The following is a 22,432-nucleotide window of genomic DNA, read 5'->3' as shown; positions in this document are numbered from 1 at the left end:
AATATGAAATTATATATTTTAATTATCTAATCTAATCTAATTAATTATACATTATTATATATATATATATAACAAATGTATAATCAAGAAATCTAATAATTATAATTAGTATTAATGAATTATACAAACAAATTCAATTATGATTATAATTATATATTATGATAAATCTCTCTCTCTCTATATATATATATATATATATATATATATGCACACATAATTATATGTAATTAATTAAACAAAAATATTATGTATATTTTATTTAATTAAATGACATTTGTAATTAAATGTAAAAAAAATTAAATGAAACATTATAAATAATATAATTAATAAACTACAATACTTTTATAAACATTTATAAATACATAATTGCTAATTCAGTTATGATTTATAGCATACAATTTAAATTAAATGTATATAATAATAAAAAAATATATAATAGTAATGTATACATTAATGCATATTTTTTATATTAATATATTGAACATTCATCTATGCTCACAACAGTTATGTAGATAACTTCCTTCCTTTTTTACTCAGTTGAAATCAGAACTGATTCCATATTGATTCATTACTCTACAATTTCACACTATATTGATATTTATTATTGTCAGGATGAATGAAGCGTCCTTCACCGACTCAGCGACTGATCACCGGCTCCTTTATTTACCCTTATAATACCGGATTAATGTATGATTTATCAACAGCTAAGGTGAGGTGATCACCTGACTTACATCTGAATAAATTACCATCTCATTCAATAATCGGATTCAAAGTGAGTCATGCAAATCAGTCACAGCATATATAGCCTACAGTATATACTACTGCCTGGACTGATGACCTCCCCTGAATATTAAAGGAATAATCTCCATGGCAACAACACAGTGGAGACCTGACAACTGATGTACTGTGATGTCAAGTTAACTGAAGCATACAGAAAAACACACACACAATCTGAAGGTTCGTCTCCAGAAATGGTCCTGCTGAGAGTCAAATACAATTTAATGCAGAACACACACACACACACACACACACACCTTAAAAACTTGAGGTTTTGGTCAGAATTAAACTACATACACACAACTGTTAACCAGAACAAGTATTGAACAATGATAAAATAGAGTCAAGTAAATAAAAATATAAAATAAAGCAACTGGTCTCAATTATATTAAACATCAGTATTATGAAAAAACACCCATAAATTAGACAGTGTTGAACAAAAAATATAAATAAATATTATTATTCTTATTAATAATAATAATAATAAATCTGCTACATTGAAATCGCCTCCTTCTGCAACTTCAGATATGCATTAATGTATCCCTGCATGACTATTGCATAAATGAAGAATTCCTGGACAGTAAAGCATTCAAAGCACCAGTGCGCCGCCCAGTGTTGAAGAAAGGAATAGCAGGAAGTTCCCACATGATTGTGCACTTTCCGGTTTAGAAACATTCCCGGATAGAAGGATGGTGAATACAAATAGCTTGTAAACAAATAGTCCATAAACTATTAGAGTATTTTTAGAATATTAAAGAGCTTTAAAGTGTGCTAGAGGTATATAAAATATAAATAGAATTACTATGTATAGAAATATAGTCTTTTTTTGGATTATGGAAAACGGTGAATGTCCTGACATCCACTGGGAGTCGTAAAAAGAAAACCTTCATGGTCTGTAGACTGGTGCTGGGTCATTTAGATCCTAGTTTTGAGGAAGAGGTCAAAGGTGAAGGTTTAGAGTGCAATGCAAGTGCAGGGGTGTTTGAGACACACAGGTAAGATGCCGCGGTTGATCTGGTGAAACTCCACCAACTGCAGCAGATCCGTAAACAGTGTGACACCATCGTCCATAGTGTAGTACTGTTTATCTCCTTGCTCTAACTACAGAGAGAAAGAGAGGTCAAGATGAAACAGTCTCATGTAAAAACACACACACACAACGAGAAAGAAAGACTTACGGGAATGATGAGGTAGTGTTTGGTCTTCAGTTTATAACACAAGGACAACACGAAGCACTGCGCGTGAAGCTGACTGTCACGAATCAAAAACATCCTGCAGACAGGAGAAAACGATATAAACACAACTGTACACAGCAAACGTATATGACAGTCAAAAAACTGGTGATTCTTACCCATCCACCTGACCCTGCTCCTCCAATAGCCTTTGAGCTTCAGTTCGAGACACGCCCCCATGGAACCACAGCTGAACCCGATGAACCGCTGTAGACACACACACACACACAGAAAGCTTTTAGTAATGAGAGCTTCTTTCTTGTTGATTACAATAGATTTTATAAGATGTCAGTGTTGAGGTGAGACTCACCGGACAGCTGAGACCCGTAACTGCTGGTGGGTAAACTGTGACGTAAAGCTTCTCTCTTCTGAAACACAAAAACACCCCACTAAAGAAACATCTACACAGCTGAGTAAATGATTTTAGCAACAAAAAAAAAAGTGTTATAATAATAATTTATTAATAATAATTTCATAATAACAACTTATACATAATAATTTATTTAATTTTCATATTTTATTAGAATGTAAATAATTCATATTTAATATTTATTTTTATATGTAAATTATATTTTATATTTAATTATAATAATTTTATATATATTTTATACATTTAAATAAATATATATATATAAATAAGCTTATAAACATGAATAAATAGGACAAAATAACTAAAAATATATCGCTTTCATCAACTTTTTATGTGGTTTAGCATAAGTTACTGCGATTAATGGACGCTGGGCCATTTTTTTATGAATGGAAATAAAGCTATAATCTAATCTAATCTAATATAATATAATATAATATAATATAGATTAAAAACAAACAAATTTGAAATGTTGCTCTGGCAATTAATTGAAAAATAATTTGACAAAAAAAAAATCACTAAAACAAAAGAGCTAATTAAAATTTAAATATTTAAATATTTAAAAAATAATAAAAAGCACAAATATTTTTAAACTAAATAATTTAAACAAAAATGTAAAAAATAAAACGAAAATATAAAAATACAAAATTAATTCAAAATATGTATAAGGACTATATGCTGATGATACACGTGGCGACTTTCTGAGCAATGTTGCTGGGCAACTTTGGTTAATGTTGCCATCAACGGGCAACAAGGCGAGACACAGGGCACATGACCGATCTAAAGTATCAAGACAGAAATTTGTTACCCATTCTCAGTGGGTAAGGGCCCAAGCAAAATTGCTCAAAAAGTTGCCCCATGTATCACCAGCCTAACAGTATAAAATTAATACTAAAATAACACTGATACTCTGTTCCTATTGGCTACCTTAATGCAGAAGACATGCTCTCCTGGAGCCCCGTAAAGTTTACGGCCATTGAACACTGTGAACACATTCAGATCTTCCAGATCTCCAACACACTGCAGGTGCCAAGGTTCCTACAAACATACATACGCATCCAGATTTGATATGTATGTTTATGTGTATATACACACTTTACACGTTGTGGGTGTGTGTGAATGTGTTTTTGTGTGTGGCACCTTTGATTGTCCTTTGTTAGAGCAGTACAATCCAGAGCGTCGTAAAACGAAATAGAGTTTCTTCCAGGACTTTTTACCGCCCTCTCTCACATGGAGAAAGCCTTGAATCTCTGGACAGGAGCCGCTCTTCACCATATTCTACAAGACAGACATTTACTAGTGTTATGAAGACAATAAAATTGCCATTTTTATGTTTTTTTTTTTTTAAAGCTGTAGATCATCATACCTGCACCAGCTCTGATGACGTCATGCCTTTAGTGACATCAGCGCTGTCAGAGATCATGTGCTCCGGGAAAAATAACTGCATAACGGGGGGGAAAGAAACTAAATATTACTAAAAATGTCTACATTTGCTAGTTGTAACATCACTTAAGTTAAAAGGATTGTGAACATTTCTATACAAATACAAATTATTTTTCATACCACAGGTTTTTTGAAGAACTCGTACTTGGCGTAGTTTTTGCGGAAGATCAGCTTTGTGTCGCTCTCTACTGGCCAGGATGACTGAACCTTCACCACAAGCTCATGGTCTTCCAGACAGCGCTCTGAAAAAAAATAAACAAGCGCAAAGTTTGAATGCAAATGCTACTACTCATACAGCACTTACCTACAGTCTTTAAACTAAACAGTTCATAAAGGATGACATGATTTAAGCTTTTATTAAGAAGATACATATGGTTCATTTTTAAAATGAATCAAATTTCTTACTTTAAAACAATTAAAGTTTAAATTACTTACATTTTATTCAAGTTTTTTTTAATAAAAAATTTAAAACAATATTTAATTTCATTTAAATTGAAACAGAATTTTAAAAAAAATTAAAATTGAATTAAATAAAAAATTCTAATTAAATTTAACAATTTAAATAAAAAGATTAACTAAATTAAACTTTAAACCACATTTTATTAAAGTTGAACTAAATTAAAAATACATTTACTAAAATTTTACAAATTGAAAAACTGAATTTTAAATTTTTTGATTTAAATAAATTAAATTTAAAAATACAAATAATATTTAACATTTAAATTAAAAATTCTAAATTAAATGAAACATTAAATTAAAATTCTCTAGGTTTAGTAAAACAATTATTTAAAAAAATGTTGCTAAATACTTTTTACTAATTAAGCTGTCATTCATCGAAACCAAAGGTTCGTCCAATCCAGCACCTGTCAAAAGCACAACTAAAGCTACTGTAAAAGCCTGTATAACATGTTGGTTGTGTTCATTTCAATGCTATTTTCCACAACACCCCTGTGCATGATTTCTTTCAGCAAAGAATCACTTATCATAAAAGCACAATGAGACATGTCAGCTTTTGTCTTAGCATTATTTCTACGCAAACAAGGTGGCATTTGCGATGGAATTGAGTGGATTTTGTCCAAACAATGAGACATGAATGTGCAATTACATTATCGAGTTGTCAAAAGTAAAAACACTAGATAGTAACTTGTTTTGCAGTGCAAAATCAAGTGCATGCAAACAACAAAGTGAATGCAAAGCAGCAACTCACTGTTTTCCAATACAAACCTTATTACTATCAGACTTCCTTTGTAGGTGAATTATGCGATTTTACATCACATTATGAAAGGATTTGCATTGGAAGATGTAACTCACAGGAGAGTATTAGAAGTGTATCAGCAATTGCATTATGTCATTTTAGTGCAATAACACCAAGTCTTACCCAGGCCTAAAGCAGAATGATGTTCAATGAGAGCCCAGCTTTCCTCATCCGTACAGTGTGCATTCTGCGCTAACATATTACAGACATCATGCGCCGTCGTCCCAGACGTCACCAAAACCGACCGACTGTGTGTGGCGTCCCCAAAAACCCGGAGCACCTACGAAAACACACAAGAATCGGATTAAGATGCACACAAATGCATGAGACTTTTCATGCTTGTTTTGTTTGTTTAAGGTCATGAACTTTTCTGAGTGCCAAAGAATGTGCTTGTGTTGTGTATTTTTATTGACAAGCCTATGAACTGAACGCCCTGTGATGTGTTTGTGTACATGCACACTTGTTTTTCCCCTGAGGATCACCTATTATAACTACTGTGAATTCACTGGGCCACAGGCAACTGTCTGTCATTTGTGTCAGAGCTTAAACCATCCAGGCACGCTTACGTGTGTGCTGCTGTTGGAGGGGGGATCCCTCCCGCCGAGAGATCCGGTCGGCACCGGGGAGTGTGTCGGGCTGCAGAGCTCCGGAAACGGATTGGGAATCAGAGGTGCAGATGAAGCTCGAAACTCCCTTTTAGTTGGAATGCTAAAATCACAAGACAAGGAAGAAGAAGAAGAACATGTCAACACATTTTGTTTCCGTAAACTTTCTGACTGAAACGGGATATTTAACAAGAATAAACGTGAGGCAGGATTTGATGAACATTTGCTAAAATTGATCAAATGAACACTATAAAGATTTTTTTATAACATGCATTAATAAATAAACCATCACAATAAGACCAACAATGTGTACTCATAGTAAACAGGGCTTTGAACTTAACTTGGAACAGTTTCTATAGTAAAGTAAAATAAAATAAAATAAAATAGAATAAAATAAAAAATTATGCATTTAAAATATAAATAACATCTGTTATAACATCTGAACTGTTTGAAGCCGTTTATACACTATTAGTATAGTTTAAAATAAAATAATTTATACTGAACTAAATAAAATTATATATTTAAAACATAATAACATTTTTAAATATAAATAACATCTTTTAACTCAACTTGCAACTGTCTGAAGCCGTTTATACAATATTGCTATTGTTTAAAGAAAATAAAATAAAATTCATACTGAATGAAAAAAATATGTATTTAAAATATAAATAACATCTTCAAATATAAATAACATCTTAAACATCTTTAAACTCAACTAGGAACTGTTTGAAGCTGTTTATACACTATTAGTATAGTTTAAAATAAAATAAAATTTATATTGAATTAAATAAAATGATATATTTAAAATAGAATAACATTTTTAAACATAAATAACATCTTTAAACTCAACTTGCAACTGTCTGAAGCCGTTATACAATATTGCTATTGTTTAAAATAAAATAAATAAAATAATTTATACTGAATGAAAAAAATTATTTAAAATAAATAACATCTTCAAATATAAATAACATCTTAAACATCTTTAAATTCAATTTGGTACTCTTTGAAGCCGTTTACACACTGTTGCTATGGTTTAAAATAAAATAATTTATATTGAATTAAATAAAATTATATATTTAAAATATAATAACATTTTTAAACATAAATAACATCTTTTAACTCAACTTGCAACTGTCTGAAGCCGTTTATACAATATTGCTATTGTTTAAAGAAAATAAAATAAAATTCATACTGAATGAAAAAAATATGTATTTAAAATATAAATAACATCTTCAAATATAAATAACATCTTAAACATCTTTAAACTCAACTAGGAACTGTTTGAAGCTGTTTATACACTATTAGTATAGTTTAAAATAAAATAAAATTTATATTGAATTAAATAAAATGATATATTTAAAATAGAATAACATTTTTAAACATAAATAACATCTTTAAACTCAACTTGCAACTGTCTGAAGCTGTTTATACAATATTGCTATTATTTAAAAAAAATTATAATAATAATTTATACTGAATGAAAAAAAATGTATTTAAAATAAATAACATCTTCAAATATAAATAACATCTTAAACATCTTTAAATTCAATTTGGTACTCTTTGAAGCCGTTTACACACTGTTGCTATGGTTTAAAATAAAATTAAACTAAATAAAAAAGAATTATATTTCAAGAAATAAAATTATGTATATAAAATATAAATTAGAAAACACAACTACATCTTTAAACACAACTTGGAACTTTTTGAAGCTGGTTATACACAATTGCTATAGTTTAAAATAAAATAAAATAAATTTCATGAAATAAAACTGTGTGCAAAATATAAGTTAATTCATGTAAAAGAATTATGGCATTGCTAGTTTTTTTTTTTTTACAGTTTGTATTTTAAGCAAATTTTCAACCACAGTCAAATAATACAATAAGCACCAAGTGCCATGAGTTACCTGTGAGTGTTTCTGATGGTCAGAGGGATCGATCGAGGTGTTGACATCTGAAGGTTTTGGGAAGCTGGAGAACATTTCACAGAAACAGAATCTCTTCTGGACACGGTCTCAATCGTCGACCTCCTAAACACTTCCACCTCTGACCTGCAGCCTTTCACCTCCATCACTGCTGAGAGACACGAGACGAACGCTCCGTTTGGAAAATCAGACGTAAAAAATTATTTGACCACTTCCAGGTGTGACTCATATACCAAACTATTTGCTACTCTACACCATCCACATGTCGCAACAATACTCAAAATTTCCTGTTTTCCTTCCTTTGTACAAACAGTTTCCCTTCCCAAAAATAGATTTTACTCAACACGGCAGAACCTGATTTTCAGCCAAGAGCAAAAAGAAAACAATGAAGTGTGCCAAATCGGTGTAACCGAGGCTTTCAGTCACACCTTTTGTTATTAATCTTTTATCCGCTGTTGCTAAAGGAAACAGAACTGTTGACTAGACACTCATATGTTGACTGCGTCTGATCGCACAAACGAAGAACTCGTGAACCAGGAAGCTGGCAGTGAAACTCAACCGTTCACCTCTTAAACCAACAAATGATAAACAAATGCATGTCAACACTTTTCAGCAAGTCTGTCTGCTAAACACACAAAGTGCTCTCGGGTTGAAAAGCAATCAACTAATCATACTTTCTAATATTTATGAAACCGCACAAACAAATAACGCGCAGTCCATTTCTTTTCTGTACCTAATGCACTTGACACACTATCTTGTACCTATCTTGTCACTCTCTGCAAATAAAGCTCTATTGTCCCTGTACAAGGCTGCGGGCACTACTTACATCAAATAACAAAGAGGGTAAACCACACAGACCACATTTTCATGCTCAAAGAGAAAATGCATTTGAGGGTTTCTCCTAAACATGCATCAAGAAACGACCAGTTCAGAGAGGCTGCAGGTTAAACACAAACCAAACGTGATGACAGTCAAACAGGTTGGAGAAATGAAAGTGCAAGCAGTTGTGCACCTGTCTCTTCGTCTTCTGCATGATAAGCTTGTGTTTGTTCTGCTTTGATGTCGTTTCATCACCGATGTTTAAAAAGAAGTGTAGTATAATATAGCATCGACAAATGATGAGAACAACTGCCTTTTACCAATTAAAAGTACATGCAAACTTAAATAGGTTAATATTTTTAATACGTAATAAAGCAGCTGTTGAGTCTAACGTTACTAAAACAAACAATACTCAATATTTTAGAGCAGTTTTACCCAACTTTCTTTTTTTTTGGTTACTATTGAAGAAATATCTCACCCTAAAATCTAAATTACCCCACGATTTATTCACCCACCAAGTCATCCTAGGTGTATATGACTTCTTCTTTCAGACGAATACAATCGGAGTTATATATTTTTTTAAATGTCCCGACTCTTCTAAGATTTATAATGGCAATGAATGGTGGCTGAGACTTTGAAGCCCAAATAGTGCATCCATTCATCATAAAAAATACTCCACAAGGCTACGGGGGGTTAATAAAAGTCTTCTGAAGCGAATCGATGTGTTTGTGTGAGAAAGATATCCATATTTAAAACTTTATAAACCGTAATCTCAAGCTTCTGCTAACTGTCATACTCACGTTCTTGAGATAGAGGCGTTCCAGCGGATGGAGTAGGACGTAGGCATAAGCTCCTGTGAGAAGTGACGAATGCAGAGAGTGCAAAACAAAACACCGGTCACGAATTCAAAGCACAAAACGAGGATTTCAATAAAAGCCAAGAGGAGACTGGTGTTCCTTTGCTGTAAACAAAACCTTGTTCTCACAAGACTACCATATTCTCACCCGAGTTTTTTTTTTAAGGCGACCTTTATTAACCCCCCCCCCCAGAGCCGGGGGGGGTAGATTTTATGATGGATGGATGCACTTTTTTGGGCTTCAAAATCTCAACACCCATTCACTGCCATAATAAAACTCAGAAGAGCAAGGACATTTTTTAAATATAACTCTGATAGTATTCGTCTGAAAGAAGAAAGTCATATACACCTAGGATGACTGAGGGTGAGTAAATCAGGGGGTAATTTTCTTTTTTGAGTGAACTATCCCTTTAACTTACATCCTGCTGGATATTATTCAACACTAAATCACTACTATTAAATAAAAAAGACCAATTAGCAAATATAATCATGTGACGAGACACATCTAAGCCTAGACAAATTTATAAAGCTTGCACACACTACGGTTTTACATTTGTTTGTTTGTTTCTTTAAAATAATGACATTGAACACATTTAATAATTTTACGCGGTTTTTTTATAAGTTTAACAAGGCAGATTTGGGAATCACTATTCTAGATGTACAGATTACTAACTAAAGTAAACTAAACGCCATTAGAGAGTGAATTGCGTAATTTGGACGACAGTTTGACACTGAAATTATTGTTTTTGACCTGAATTAACCCTATCATTCAGTGCTATTTTGTACCAGTCATTTTTGTGAAGCGTATTGCAGTTGTGTAGTTCAAACTCATGAAACAAAACATAAAAACATATTCCTTGACACTATCCTTTAGGACACGGTGTATTAACAGCTCAGGGTCAATTTAGATCATAAATCTGAGTCTCTTACTGTTGACAGTTTAGTTTCTGTTCTACTAATATGTTGACATACGCAGAGTTTAATTTAAGTCATACAGTTAAAAACTCACCTGCATGTGAACCGTCCACTTGTTGTTGTTGTCTGGTATCGGTATATGGTGACACAAACTGAAGTTTGAGCGTTTGTGGAGTGTTTCATCCAGTCCAGCCGGCATGAGTAACATCCTCTTTACTTCAGCCGAGTTTCGTTCGAAACACCTGACGCGTGGGCGGAGCTCATGAACGCACAGGTGCAGGAAGAGCAGGGAGGGTCACGCCTACAGCTTACAGACAGGGAGCTGATGAATTCATGCTGGTTTTTCTACAACAGCCCATGTGCTTCTACTCATACGCAACAGACAATGCTTATAGGTCATATTCGAGCTTCAATTGATTGTGTTAAAACTTTTTAAAGGGACCGTTCACCCCAAAATGATCATTGTGTCATCATTCCCTCACCCTCATGTCGTTCCAGTCTTGTTTTGGACTCGATTGACCTTTGTATGGACGAAAACAAATATTCTTTAAAATATGAACGACATGAAGGGTTTTAAATTATGGCAGATTTATTTTGGGGAGAACTATCCCTTTAAGTTGTCCATTAGACACAAAGAAATTAGGTCAAATTAATAGGCTACTACTTATATTTCAGCATGCCTGTTGTCAACAGAAGTTAGAACAAAACATCTATAACATGGGGCCATAAAATGAGACTTCACAAAAAAAAAGGTCCAATAACACACCTTGCCCCACATTAGCGGTAAATGTGTCAAGTCATTGGGAAGTTCAATGATTGAGCAATAACTAGTAATATTTCCTACTTATTTTGACAAACCAACAAGGAAAATATTTCATATTCACAATGTGAATGCTGCTAAACAATTTTCAAGATTTCACAGATTACACCTTCACTGATTCAGCCCGTCGAACGCGGCTCACCTGCAGCATCTGACACACTTTACCCCACAGCTGCAATTTTGAGAAAAAGTCACCGATAATTTGTAGTCAACTATATATTTTTTTTATAACTGAATACATTAGTTTCGATATCAAATTTATTTTACCTGCTATAAAGAAAATTTACTTAGAAATTGCAAAATAAATTCTTACCTCTTTCCTATATGCATCTCTCCATCGCAGGTTTTCCAGATTAAGGGTGGAACTCATCTATGTTATTCTTTTCCTTTATAAATATTTACCATTATATATTTCCCAGCAAAATATCAAAGTTACTATAGCTATTTGTGGATAATACCGAGTTCAGCTTTAATTCAACTAATTGCATTAACACATGTAGGTTTAAGTATTTTGAAGAAGCCATGACACATTTTTCCTCAATAACTATTTTTAACATTTATAATAAGAAATATTACTTGAGCAGCAAATTAGCATATTATAATGAGTTCTGAAGGATCACGTGACACTGAAGACTGGAGTAATGATACTGAAAATTCAGCTTTGATCACAGTAATACATTTTAAAATAATATTAAAATAGAAATCAGTTATTTAAATTCTAATAATATTTCACAATATTACTATTTTTTACTATATTTTTTAATCAAATAAAGACAGTCTTGGTGAGCAGAAGATACTTCATTTAAAATCATTAAAAATGTTTCCAACCCAAACTTCATTATTTATTATTTATTTTTTTTCCAGAATAAAACATTAATTCCTTAATATATACATATATGACCCAAAACTGACTGAAGCTAGTGTTTACTTTGATCCAAAATACTCTTTGGGAAAAATTACTTTAAGAATACTGGATTAATCTCAACTCTGGACTTTGGAATCCTTCCATTTTTACAACCCACAAGATTCTCCAGGACACAGGAAACGAACATAAAGAAACATGTAATATATGATGTTTTTAATTCAAATCAAATCCAACAATTTGGTGGTAGGGGGAATGTTCAGCAGTCTGTGATTGTGCTTGGGGTCTGTGTGGCGGCTGGAAACAGGTAGTGTACAGCAGGAAACCAGAGATCTGCCCACGACTCCACTACCCACATTCGGACACAAATTAAAACATGGAGCTGAAGAGCCGAAAATAAAACAGCCTGATTTTCAAATGACTCAAAAGAACAATCAAGGATAGTGGTGCTTCGGGGGGAATCTGAGCGAATCGATCCTGACCTGATACAGGTTACAACACAGTTTTTCCTAAAGATACAGGGCAGGTTTTTAATCTCAATTTAAAATGCTATATGGAAAGTGTATGGGTTGTATATTCAGCAGGCCTGTAATACTGGGATACTAGGTTATTGCAGGTTCATTACGACAACCTTGGTTCTTTCTTCGCCATGTGAAAACCACGCGTGGTGCAGTATGGAGCAAAAAAACCAAACAATGAGTCGTATTACAGTTTGTGAGGTGGAACGATAAGAGGAGATGTGTGTGTATAAAAGGCACGCCAGGGTCATTCCCAAACCAAGCAAACAGACAGAGAAGCCTTCATACACACATGAACACACAGAAACGATACATTCTTGCTAACGTGCATAATAAAGATAAACTATGCACACATGCACACACACAAACACAGTCTGAATCAGCAATGCCCAAACCTAAATGAAAGAGGGGAACATGGGATACTGAGTTCAGTCTAAGTCTGGGTCAGTACTGTAGCTGTGTGTGTCTCGCTCTCTGACACACGCACACATCACGCACACCTACCCATTCGTACGACAACACGCACACAGATTTGGAGGCGGTAGACGAGCTCATTTCTGATTTTTTAGCTGATTGGAAAGCCAGTCCAGCCCCTCGTAGAGCCCGTCTCCGCTGGTGGCGCAGGTGGCCTGGATGTACCAGTTACGATGACGGAGGGCGTGAAGGCCCAGTTTGTCTGTGATCTCAGCTGCGTTCATGGCATTGGGAAGGTCCTGTGATGAACAAGAGACAAATCAAATTGCAGAGATTCAGAGCCAGCCAGACAACATGCGCATGAGTCACGTAAAATCATCGTGAAATGGCATTCACAAACTATTTTACTTGCGTAACGTGACAAATTCAAGTGAAACAGGATATTTAAGAAGTAAAACTTGATTTTTTTTTTATGACTGTGCAAAACACACCCAGATTTTACATTAAATATCACTTTTTAACCTCAGAAAACCAAATAATTAATAGTTCATTATGTATTTTTTTTTCACCCTTAAAAATGTTGTTAGGAAGCCATTATATTATAAAACAAATCTTTTAGGGTGCTTGCTTAGGGTTGCAAAATTTCACCAATATTTTTTGATATAGTAAGTGACAGTTATGAATTCACAATACAATTCAGTATTCAAACGTATTTTAAAAATACATATATTTCAACCAGTAAGGATACAGCAATGACAAGTTAAGAAATGTCACTATTTGTCCATTTAAATATTGTAATAAATAATTAAATAAAATGTAATATTTTAATATCACTTAATTTAAAAATGTGCTGTTATATCAATGAGACAATAATGACAAAAATCTCAAAAAACACAAGAAAAATTTTACCATTCACTGAACAGTTTCCATTGTGCGAGAACAAAAAAAATCATATATATATATAAAAAATTAAATAAACAAAATGTAAAATTTTAAGTTTGAGAAAAAGATGTAGCTGCAATAAACGTATCAAGAATCCGTACACCTGCAGCAGTGGAGGACTATTATTCTGCCGCGCGGAACTGCGGAAGAACTGATGACAGCACGGTTTGATCTTCGGCTGACCAATCAGCAGAAAGGGGCGTTTAATTCCCGCCCACGTGTAAAACTCGAATATTCAAGCTGTTTATTCATTTTTCTACCCCTGAACGAAAAACGAAAAAATTAAGCTGAATTCTTGTTTTTCGTTTCTTGGAAAAAAATGGAAAAACGAAAAAGGATCTGTTTTCTCATTTTACTACTTTCAATATTAAATAAAAAAACGAGTGAACGAATGAGCCAATGGCGATTCAATTGCCAAGGTGTCCGTAGAGGGTTGTAGACGGATTCTTAATGCACAGCCCAAACACTGGTCACACATTTATGCATGTTTAAAAACATATAGTAAAATGTATGTACATTTACTTTGTAAATAGATAAACTTGTTCCAAAAGTGTTAGGAATAGTATCTTTAGCATGATAATATTCATTTTTCCCACCAAAACTTCAGAGTGTCAGCTACTGTTATGTAGTTTTACCCACATTTAGTGAAAGTCAGGTATTACTTTATTGCTTTATTTATGCAATTCTGCAGCTCTGGATCTCTGAGGGTTAACCTGTGTTTAATGTGGTCTGAGTCATATTTCATTCATGTTTTTTTGTTTTTTTAAGATGAGAATGTCATGCAACCTATCCATGTTGGCATCTGTCTAAAACCAATTAAATTTATGCCAAAATACTGTAGAGTTTGATTGCACACACTGCTTTTGATGTAAACCACAAGTGGGCATGGGAAACATTTTCTTCTCCATTTTAAAGCTAATAAATCAATTTATCTCAGTTGATTTTATTATTTGCATTAAACATTAGAAAGATACCTCAGATAAGTGATGCTCACCTGTTTGTTTGCAAAAACGAGAAGGACAGCATCACGCAACTCGTCTTCTGCTAACATTCTCGTCAACTCCTCTCTGGCTTCATTAACTCGTTCCCTGTCATTGCTATCCACTACGAAGATCAGACCTGGCACCAGGAATATCAGGAAAATCATTACAACAATAATCATTGAACATGATTTTGTTACAGTACTCCTATAAAATTCTCAGGCAAATTTCTATCAGTCCATTTGCACAGCAAATCATTCATCCTGATTGTTTTTGGCTCTCATACCTTGAGTGTTCTGGAAGTAGTGCCTCCAAAGTGGTCTGATTTTGTCTTGGCCACCAACATCCCAAACTGTGAAACTGATATTCTTATACTCTACCGTTTCTACATTAAAACCTGCAGCACACAAAGGACACAACAGGTGAAAATAACTTTAAAGCTTGGGCATTACAGACACAAATTCAACACATATACAGCAAAGCACAGCAGATAATCTGAACAAAAGACTTTTGTGCACCGTGATGCACAAGTCAAGGTCAAACCGTGAGATAATCAGATTGACAAAGTGTTTGAATGTGTTTTCAAGATAGCATACACTAACAAAAACAAGTAACAGATGACGTCTTCAGCCGTACCGATAGTGGGAATGGTGGTAACTATTTCTCCCAGCTTGAGTTTGTACAGGATGGTGGTTTTACCGGCGGCATCAAGACCGACCATGAGAATTCTCATCTCCTTCTTCCCAAACAAACCCTTAAACAGGTTCGCAAAGACATTCCCCATGCTTTACACTGCAAAAATAAGAGTTAAACATATATTAGCAATTTAAAAAAAGAGGTTATACAGCACATAAACTACATGCATGTCAGTGCACTGACTTTAATTCAAAAGTCCCATTTAATGCTGGGTTAGAAAACAAGACCCTGTAATGACAATGCAACGTTTTTAAATAAAGAAAGTCATACATTTTCATAAAAGTTCACAGGAAGAATAAAATGGTCTGATATTATATGACAGATAGAACTTTTTATTTTTTTAATAAATCAAAGTATACAAAGACAAACATCATACATGTCTTGGATACTGGGATAGACACTTCAAACTAATTTAATGTGATTTAAATGACTGTTTATTATAAAATATATGGCACATTTTGTGTTTTTGTAAATAAATGTCTAATAAAATGGAGAATTACTATCAGACTGGCAGGGCATTCACATTTAATCCAAAGTTTAATTAGGTTACTACACGACATAAAAGTAAGATTAACATTAATTTAATAATTTTCTAAATAAACTTTAATTGGCATATACTTCTGTCATAATAGCAGGATAGCTAGCTTTGTCTACACTATTGACCACGAACAATTCTTTAAGATGCTTTACAGCCACTTTTAAGTACTAATATATATTATTTGAGGAACGTAAGGCTGTGTTTTTCTCAAATAAACTGATTTTATGAACCAATCATCTTTAGCAAATTAGCCGACTAACGTTAGCTACACACAAGATAAGAGCAGCCAGCTGGCACTTCAAATGACGGATTTTGTCATTTGAAAACGGCTTAATAAATGACTAACTATCTTAACGTAATCGTCAACAAGTGAGAATGTTTATCATGAAGTCAGGGAAATAAAATCACCTCTAAACCGGGACTTCTCGAGCTTTCTGTCTCCACTGCTTTAGCGCACCGCTGTCACTGCAAAATGGCGTATATCGCAACTCAACCCACCGGCTTGACAAGCCCCGCCCATCACAAACAACGGCCCAATCGGATTAGGAGAACAATACATAATCCCGCCTTCAACGAGTGAGGTCCAATCAGAATGAACGACAGATCCGGTTGGATTTGGGAAATGAGGAAGTAGCAACTAACGATTTATTGTAGTGACTCTACACGCCTTAGTTTACATTGCACAGCATTGAAATAGCGTTTGTTTTCATGCACAAAGTATATTTATGTATTTTATATAAAAGTATTTATACAGTGTATATTATGTATAGCACTGAAGTTAAACAGTGTTGTTTTCCTAACAAAACTATCAACACAACAAATGTACAGTGTACATTTGCATCAAAATTATTGTACAATTTAAAACATTATGATTAAGCTTACTCAACTGAGAGAATTTTGAAAATGTTTAAATTCAACCAAAAACAAGTTACTACACAAATGAAGTGAGCATCATAAAGCTAAAAAATAATGGAATGAGATGTATAAAACTCAGTTCTTTTTGTTTTGTAATGGTCACTTTTGCTAGAGTGCCAAAGTTGAGCAGGTATCTGAATGTTCATCATATTCTTGCAGCTCCAGTTTTCCATCTCTGACCCTCCAATCCCAGCTGGGACTGCCGTCAGGAGCAGGAACACACTGCAACCACATGCCTGACTCGCACACTTCTGTGTCCGGAGACACCAGACGCCCGTCTAGGGTGGCCAAACTGAAGGTCCTCAAAGATATCTGTGATAAAGAAGTAAATGCTGTTTGAATGCGCTGTTTAATCTCTGTTTACGGGAATCTTATTTATGTATAATTATGAAATCTCACCTGTTCACTGATTCCCACAGCTATGTGTCCGATTTTCACCTGAGGCCTCTCTCTGATCTTTAAACTCTCTCCGCTTACATCTTCAACCCATATATCCACGCCAAGACCTGCACACATACACAAATCAATACTCACAAACACATTAAGCACCTGAAATGATGAAAATTACCTTCAAAGTAGCAAGACGGGGTCTGATCAGTTGACACTGACCAATCCACATTGAAGCTTTGACCATCTGCAGTGCTACAGGAGGAAAAGACCCCCGAGCTTAAATCATCAGAGTCCTTTAAAACAAGAACATTGAGTCACTTTTGCTAGAGTGCCAAAGTTGAGCAGGTATCTGAATGTTCATCATATTCTTGCAGCTCCAGTTTTCCATCTCTGACCCTCCAATCCCAGCTGGGACTGCCGTCAGGAGCAGGAACACACTGCAACCACATGCCTGACTCGCACACTTCTGTGTCCGGAGACACCAGACGCCCGTCTAGGGTGGCCAAACTGAAGGTCCTCAAAGATATCTGTGATAAAGAAGTAAATGCTGTTTGAATGCGCTGTTTAATCTCTGTTTACGGGAATCTTATTTATGTATAATTATGAAATCTCACCTGTTCACTGATTCCCACAGCTATGTGTCCGATTTTCACCTGAGGCCTCTCTCTGATCTTTAAACTCTCTCCGCTTACATCTTCAACCCATATATCCACGCCAAGACCTGCACACATACACAAATCAATACTCACAAACACATTAAGCACCTGAAATGATGAAAATTACCTTCAAAGTAGCAAGACGGGGTCTGATCAGTTGACACTGACCAATCCACATTGAAGCTTTGACCATCTGCAGTGCTACAGGAGGAAAAGACCCCCGAGCTTAAATCATCAGAGTCCTTTAAAACAAGAACATTGAGTTAATTTGATGTTCTGGCACAATAACCTTCATAAAACTCATGATTCTGTCTGCAGGTTTACCTCATCACTAAGGTCTTGCTCAGAGTCACAGCGGATGGTGCAGGTGAAAGGCTGCGGTCCATGAGAATCAGGTAAACTTGTGCCTTTTTGTTCTGTGGAGAGAAAAAAGGAGAGAAAAAAAAGCATAAAAAGTGCTCTGTATCAGAACATTTGAGCTACATTTGCTGTTTGATGCATTTCCTAAAATGTTTGAGACACAGTATGCTGCAAAGGTGTATGTAAATCATAAGCAAAATCTTGGGGGAAAAAAACAGAGAACCTATTCAAGTACCTAACCCTAAACCTACTCTTTTCCTTATCCACAGAATCAGATTGGTAAATGGAAATGTTGAACGGTCAAAATAAAGGTTTCAAAAGAAGGTTTTCACAGCAATGCCATAGAAGAACCATTTTAGCTTCCAAAAAGAAACTTTCATTGAACAGTTCTTAAAAGAAAATTTTTTTCTTAGTGTGAAGAACTTTTTAAAAAACCCAAAGAATCTTTTCACACTATAAAGAACTTTTGTGGAATGAAAATGTTCCATGGATGTTTAAGGTTGTTCATGGAACCATAGAAAACCTTTATTTTTAAGTGTTGTTGATCAAGGATGTTGATCCATGAACATATCCGACGTGGCAAAATCATGGTCCTCGAGTTACTAAGATAACATTATTTACACACCACTGGTGATGTATGATGGATTTCTCCAATCATTTAGTTTGCTTAAACCCCGCCCCTCCACAATCGACTGAATTAATTTTTACTGCCACGCCCCCATCTCGATATCCAATCAAAACCGAATGCATAAAACCAAGTCCCGCCCTAACTTTTTTTTTTTTTGATGTTTCATTTGGATGTACATCAAGAAGACAGATGTACATCAGTCACTATCGTATGGCTTTAGAAGACTTGGACTACACTCAAAAAAATGCTGGGTTGTTTCAACCCAACTTTGGGTCAAATATGGACTAACCCAGCGGTTGGGTTAAATTTTTACATAAATTTTTTAACCCAAAAGTTGGGTTAGTCCATATTTGACCCAAAGTAGGGTTGAAACAACCCAACATTTTTTTGAGTGTATACACTTAAAAAAAATAAAGGTTCCAAGGGGGGGGGGGGGGGGGGGGGGTTGCAGTGATGCCATAGAGAAGAACCAAAGAAGAACACCTTTCAGTGAAACATTCTTAAAAGAAATTTTTTTTTCTAGATGTGAAGAACTTTTTTCTACTATAAAAAAAAAACAATTTTTTTCAATGGAAAGGTTCCATGAATGTTAAAGGTTCTTCATGGAACCATAGATGCCAATAAAGAACCTTTATTTTTAAGAGTGTACTGCATAAGTCATATGAACTGCTGCCTTTTACATTCACTTTCATTGTATGGAAAAGAAAAGCAATATTCCGTTAGCCTTTTATTTCAGTGCATAGAGGAAAGAAATCAAAGACGAAATGGACAGATATTTAGTTTGAATCAAATCAATCACACACACACACAACAAACAACAACTCACCACTCTCCCTCAGCATGACCGACTCTTCTTCAGACTCCGAATAGCTGTCTTCGCTCTGCAGTTGAGCTTCTTTTGGGCGATAAAGTGTCTGGAGCTGTAGAAACGGCTCCCACTCCTGCACCCAATCGCTGCCAAGCTCTCGAAGACTCTCCAAATCACTCTCCACCTCCTCGTCATCCACAACGCTTCGGATCTCTCCATCCCAGCTCTCTGATTCCTCTAAAAGACTTCTGTCATATTCACCGCATCCTCCAAACACAACTCTTTTTTCAATGAAATAATCAGTTTTGCTTTCTTCAGCCTCTGTTTGATCTGTCGCTTTGACATTTTCATTGATCTGCGATGTGTCTTCATCAGATTCGAGCTCGCTGTCATCTTCTGAAAAGTTTTGTTCCTCGTTATTTTCCTCCTCACCCCAGTATCTGTCTATCCTGCTGCTCATCTTGTCTCTTCTTAGTCTGTTCATATCTGCATCTTCATCCCACTCGCTCTCCTCCGTCGTGGAGTCAGAATCATCCTCATTTGGTGCCGTTTGTCTCCATGTGCTCACCCAGTGGATTGTGGGTGCTGAGAGGTCTTCTGGGAAGCCAGAAGGACTTGTTTTCACTGGAGTTTCTGTGTTGGATGGGACAGGCGTCTTGTGCAAGTTCACATTCGGACAGTCCTCGAATGCAGATGCTGAATGCCGTTTAGCTGATTCCTCAGGACCAGAGAGCCCACATACTAAATATGCATAAAATCAAGAGTTTGGGGTCAGTAAGATTTTCAAATGAATATTTTATTCAGCAAGGATGCATTAAATTGATCAAAAGTGACAGTAAAGTCCTTATAATGTTGCAAATGATTTCTATTTCAAATCAAACTGTTATTTCGAACTTTCTATTTATCAAAGAATTCTGAAAAAAAAGGATCATGGTTTCCAAAGAATATTAAGCAGCACAACTATTTTTAATATTAATAATAATCAGAAATGTTTCTTGAGCAGCAAATCAGCATATTAGAATGATTTCTGAAGGATCATGTGACACTGAAGACTGGAGTAATGATGCTGAAAATTCAGCTTTGATCACAGGAATAAATTACATTTTAAACTCTATTCAAATAGAAAACTGTCTTTTTACACTGTAATGATATTTCACAATTTTACTGTTTTTACTGTATTTTTTATCAAATAAATGCAGCTTTGGTGAGCATAAGAAACTTCTTTAAATATAAAAATAAAATAAAAACTTACCAATCCCAAACATTTGTTGACATGAGAATTATTTATGTTATACACATTTCATCATATTTTATAACCATCCAAAAACAGTTTGCACCTGTTCTGAGTGCTTTCACAGTCTTTTGCAGCAGTTCTGATGCCGAATGTCTCTCTCTCGGCTCCTTAACCAGTCCCGCTTCGATGACATCATAGGTCAGCGGGTCACAGTCAGGTGGAATCTCCCATAAAGGAGGCGGCTCACTCACAATCTGACAGTCAGAACACATTTCATACAGTAGAGTCAAAAGCAGTCCTATTTCTAAAATAGTCCTCGTAAAGAATGAGGAGGTGTGGTAAACCGCATTGCTGAAACCGCCCGGTCCTGCAGATTTGCTTTATTCAACATCAGGAAGATCAGGCCCTTTCTTTCGGAACATGCTTCACAACTCCTTGTTCAAGCTTTTGTTCTGTCCAGGCTGGACTATTGCAATGCTCTCTTGGTAGGTCTTCCAGCCAGTTCTATCAAACCTTTACAATTAATCCAGAATGCGGCACCAAGATTGATTTTTAATGAGCCGAAAAAAATGCACGTCACACCTCTGTTTATCTATTTGCACTGGCTACCAATAGCTGCTCGCATAAAATTCAAGGCATTAATGGTTGCCTACAAAACCACCACTGGCTCTGCACCCATTTACCTAAAGTCCTTTTTATTTAACCCTTGTGCGGTCTTCGGTCACTTCTGACCGGAGAATTTTACATTTTGAATTTTTAAAAACCGTAGCTTCACCAGAATGGTACAAAACTTGGTGACTTTTATGGCACTTTGTATGTGAACACAAAAAAATTGAGGGCATGATTCAAAAAAGCTAAGTGGTCGTAAAAAAAAAAAAGTCACACTCATGGTCTTCGGTCAAAAATGACCAACCATAGGAAATGAATGGGAAATTGACAAAAACACAAAAATTCAGCATATTTTTGTGTGTGCAATCTACAAATCTGCCACAATGCAGAAAAAAAGTACACAGCAATGATGGGGTGAAACTCTAAAACATCAAGAGTGCAAAACCAACACATCCATTCACACACACACACACACACACACACCTATGAACTGGTGTGTTTTGTGAGTACAATCTACAAACCCCCCACAATGCAGAAAAAATTGCACAGCAATGAAGGGGTGAAACTCTAAAACATCTAGAGTGCAAAATCAACACCAACTCACACACGCGCGGACACACACTTGTACACACACACACACACACCTATGAACTGGTGTTACTGTAACACTGCAACTATGTAAAATAAAATCAATAATTACAAATGCATTGAAACTAATGCAAAAACCTACACTTCAAATCAACAATTAAAACAACAAAAAAAATTTAACCTTGACAAAAAGTAGTCTTTGGGAATGCCTTAATATAAATTTAAATCCACAACCTAATAAAAGTAAACAATTATGTATAAAAACAACTAGGGAATTCACAAGC

The 22,432-nt window shown here is 34.9% G+C and overlaps 4 protein-coding genes across 4 annotated transcripts in view; all 4 read right to left on the bottom strand.

Annotated features, from left to right (window-relative positions):
- Positions 1-660: 660 nt before the first annotated feature.
- Positions 661-7,846, bottom strand: LOC107732061 (growth factor receptor-bound protein 7-like). Its single transcript, XM_016543297.1, has 11 exons — positions 7,583-7,846; positions 5,641-5,782; positions 5,198-5,354; positions 3,940-4,061; positions 3,743-3,817; positions 3,517-3,654; positions 3,304-3,414; positions 2,320-2,377; positions 2,129-2,216; positions 1,956-2,049; positions 661-1,878 (listed from the first exon to the last, which is right to left on the bottom strand). The coding sequence occupies exons 1-11, from the start codon at positions 7,744-7,746 to the stop codon at positions 1,732-1,734; spliced, it is 1,296 nt and encodes a 431-aa protein (XP_016398783.1). The 5' UTR covers positions 7,747-7,846; the 3' UTR covers positions 661-1,731.
- Positions 7,847-12,071: 4,225 nt separating this feature from the next.
- LOC107732104 (ADP-ribosylation factor 1) lies at positions 12,072-16,466 on the bottom strand. Its single transcript, XM_016543360.1, has 5 exons — positions 16,369-16,466; positions 15,363-15,518; positions 15,013-15,123; positions 14,741-14,865; positions 12,072-13,103 (listed from the first exon to the last, which is right to left on the bottom strand). The coding sequence occupies exons 2-5, from the start codon at positions 15,508-15,510 to the stop codon at positions 12,942-12,944; spliced, it is 546 nt and encodes a 181-aa protein (XP_016398846.1). The 5' UTR covers positions 15,511-15,518; positions 16,369-16,466; the 3' UTR covers positions 12,072-12,941.
- Positions 16,467-16,972: 506 nt separating this feature from the next.
- LOC107732060 (mitogen-activated protein kinase kinase kinase 14-like) lies at positions 16,973-17,564 on the bottom strand (the record flags this gene model as incomplete). The annotated part of the gene is made up of 3 exons (XM_016543296.1): positions 16,973-17,187; positions 17,275-17,381; positions 17,444-17,564. Coding segments are annotated over 3 exons (432 nt in total), but the record flags the coding sequence as incomplete, so codon positions are not given.
- A 22-nt stretch (positions 17,565-17,586) lies between these two features.
- The window catches only part of LOC107732105 (STE20-like serine/threonine-protein kinase), a 21,216-nt gene continuing 16,370 nt past the window's right edge, over positions 17,587-22,432 (bottom strand). Inside the window, exons 10-15 of the mRNA XM_016543361.1 lie at positions 21,055-21,205; positions 19,736-20,458; positions 18,246-18,337; positions 18,049-18,163; positions 17,880-17,986; positions 17,587-17,792 (exon numbers count right to left, since the gene is read on the bottom strand). Coding sequence (XP_016398847.1) covers positions 17,589-17,792; positions 17,880-17,986; positions 18,049-18,163; positions 18,246-18,337; positions 19,736-20,458; positions 21,055-21,205 — 1,392 coding nt within the window. The 3' untranslated portion in view covers positions 17,587-17,588. The remainder of the gene's footprint in view (positions 17,793-17,879; positions 17,987-18,048; positions 18,164-18,245; positions 18,338-19,735; positions 20,459-21,054; positions 21,206-22,432) is intronic.

The sequence above is a fragment of the Sinocyclocheilus rhinocerous genome, unplaced genomic scaffold (assembly GCF_001515625.1).
Source record: "Sinocyclocheilus rhinocerous isolate Xijiao unplaced genomic scaffold, SAMN03320098_v1.1 scaffold97, whole genome shotgun sequence".
NCBI classification, from domain to species: domain Eukaryota; kingdom Metazoa; phylum Chordata; class Actinopteri; order Cypriniformes; family Cyprinidae; genus Sinocyclocheilus; species Sinocyclocheilus rhinocerous.
The sequence above is the reverse complement of the archived record's forward strand: the minus strand, read 5'-3'. Positions and strand labels throughout refer to the sequence as shown.

Bases quoted from the DNA above. Each gene is read 5' to 3' on its own strand.
- LOC107732061 (XM_016543297.1), bottom strand. From the start codon at position 7,746: ATGGAGGTGAAAGGCTGCAGGTCAGAGGTGGAAGTGTTTAGGAGGTCG. The intron at 4,062-5,197 runs GTAAGACTTGGT...ATTTTTTTTCAG, and splicing joins TCATTCTGCTTTAGGCCTGG to AGCGCTGTCTGGAAGACCAT. The intron at 3,818-3,939 runs GTATGAAAAATA...CCCGTTATGCAG, and splicing joins AGTTCTTCAAAAAACCTGTG to TTATTTTTCCCGGAGCACAT.
- LOC107732104 (XM_016543360.1), bottom strand. From the start codon at position 15,510: ATGGGGAATGTCTTTGCGAACCTGTTTAAGGGTTTGTTTGGGAAGAAG. The intron at 14,866-15,012 runs GTATGAGAGCCA...TCCTGGTGCCAG, and splicing joins CTACTTCCAGAACACTCAAG to GTCTGATCTTCGTAGTGGAT. The intron at 13,104-14,740 runs GTGAGCATCACT...TGTTCATCACAG, and splicing joins TCGTTTTTGCAAACAAACAG to GACCTTCCCAATGCCATGAA.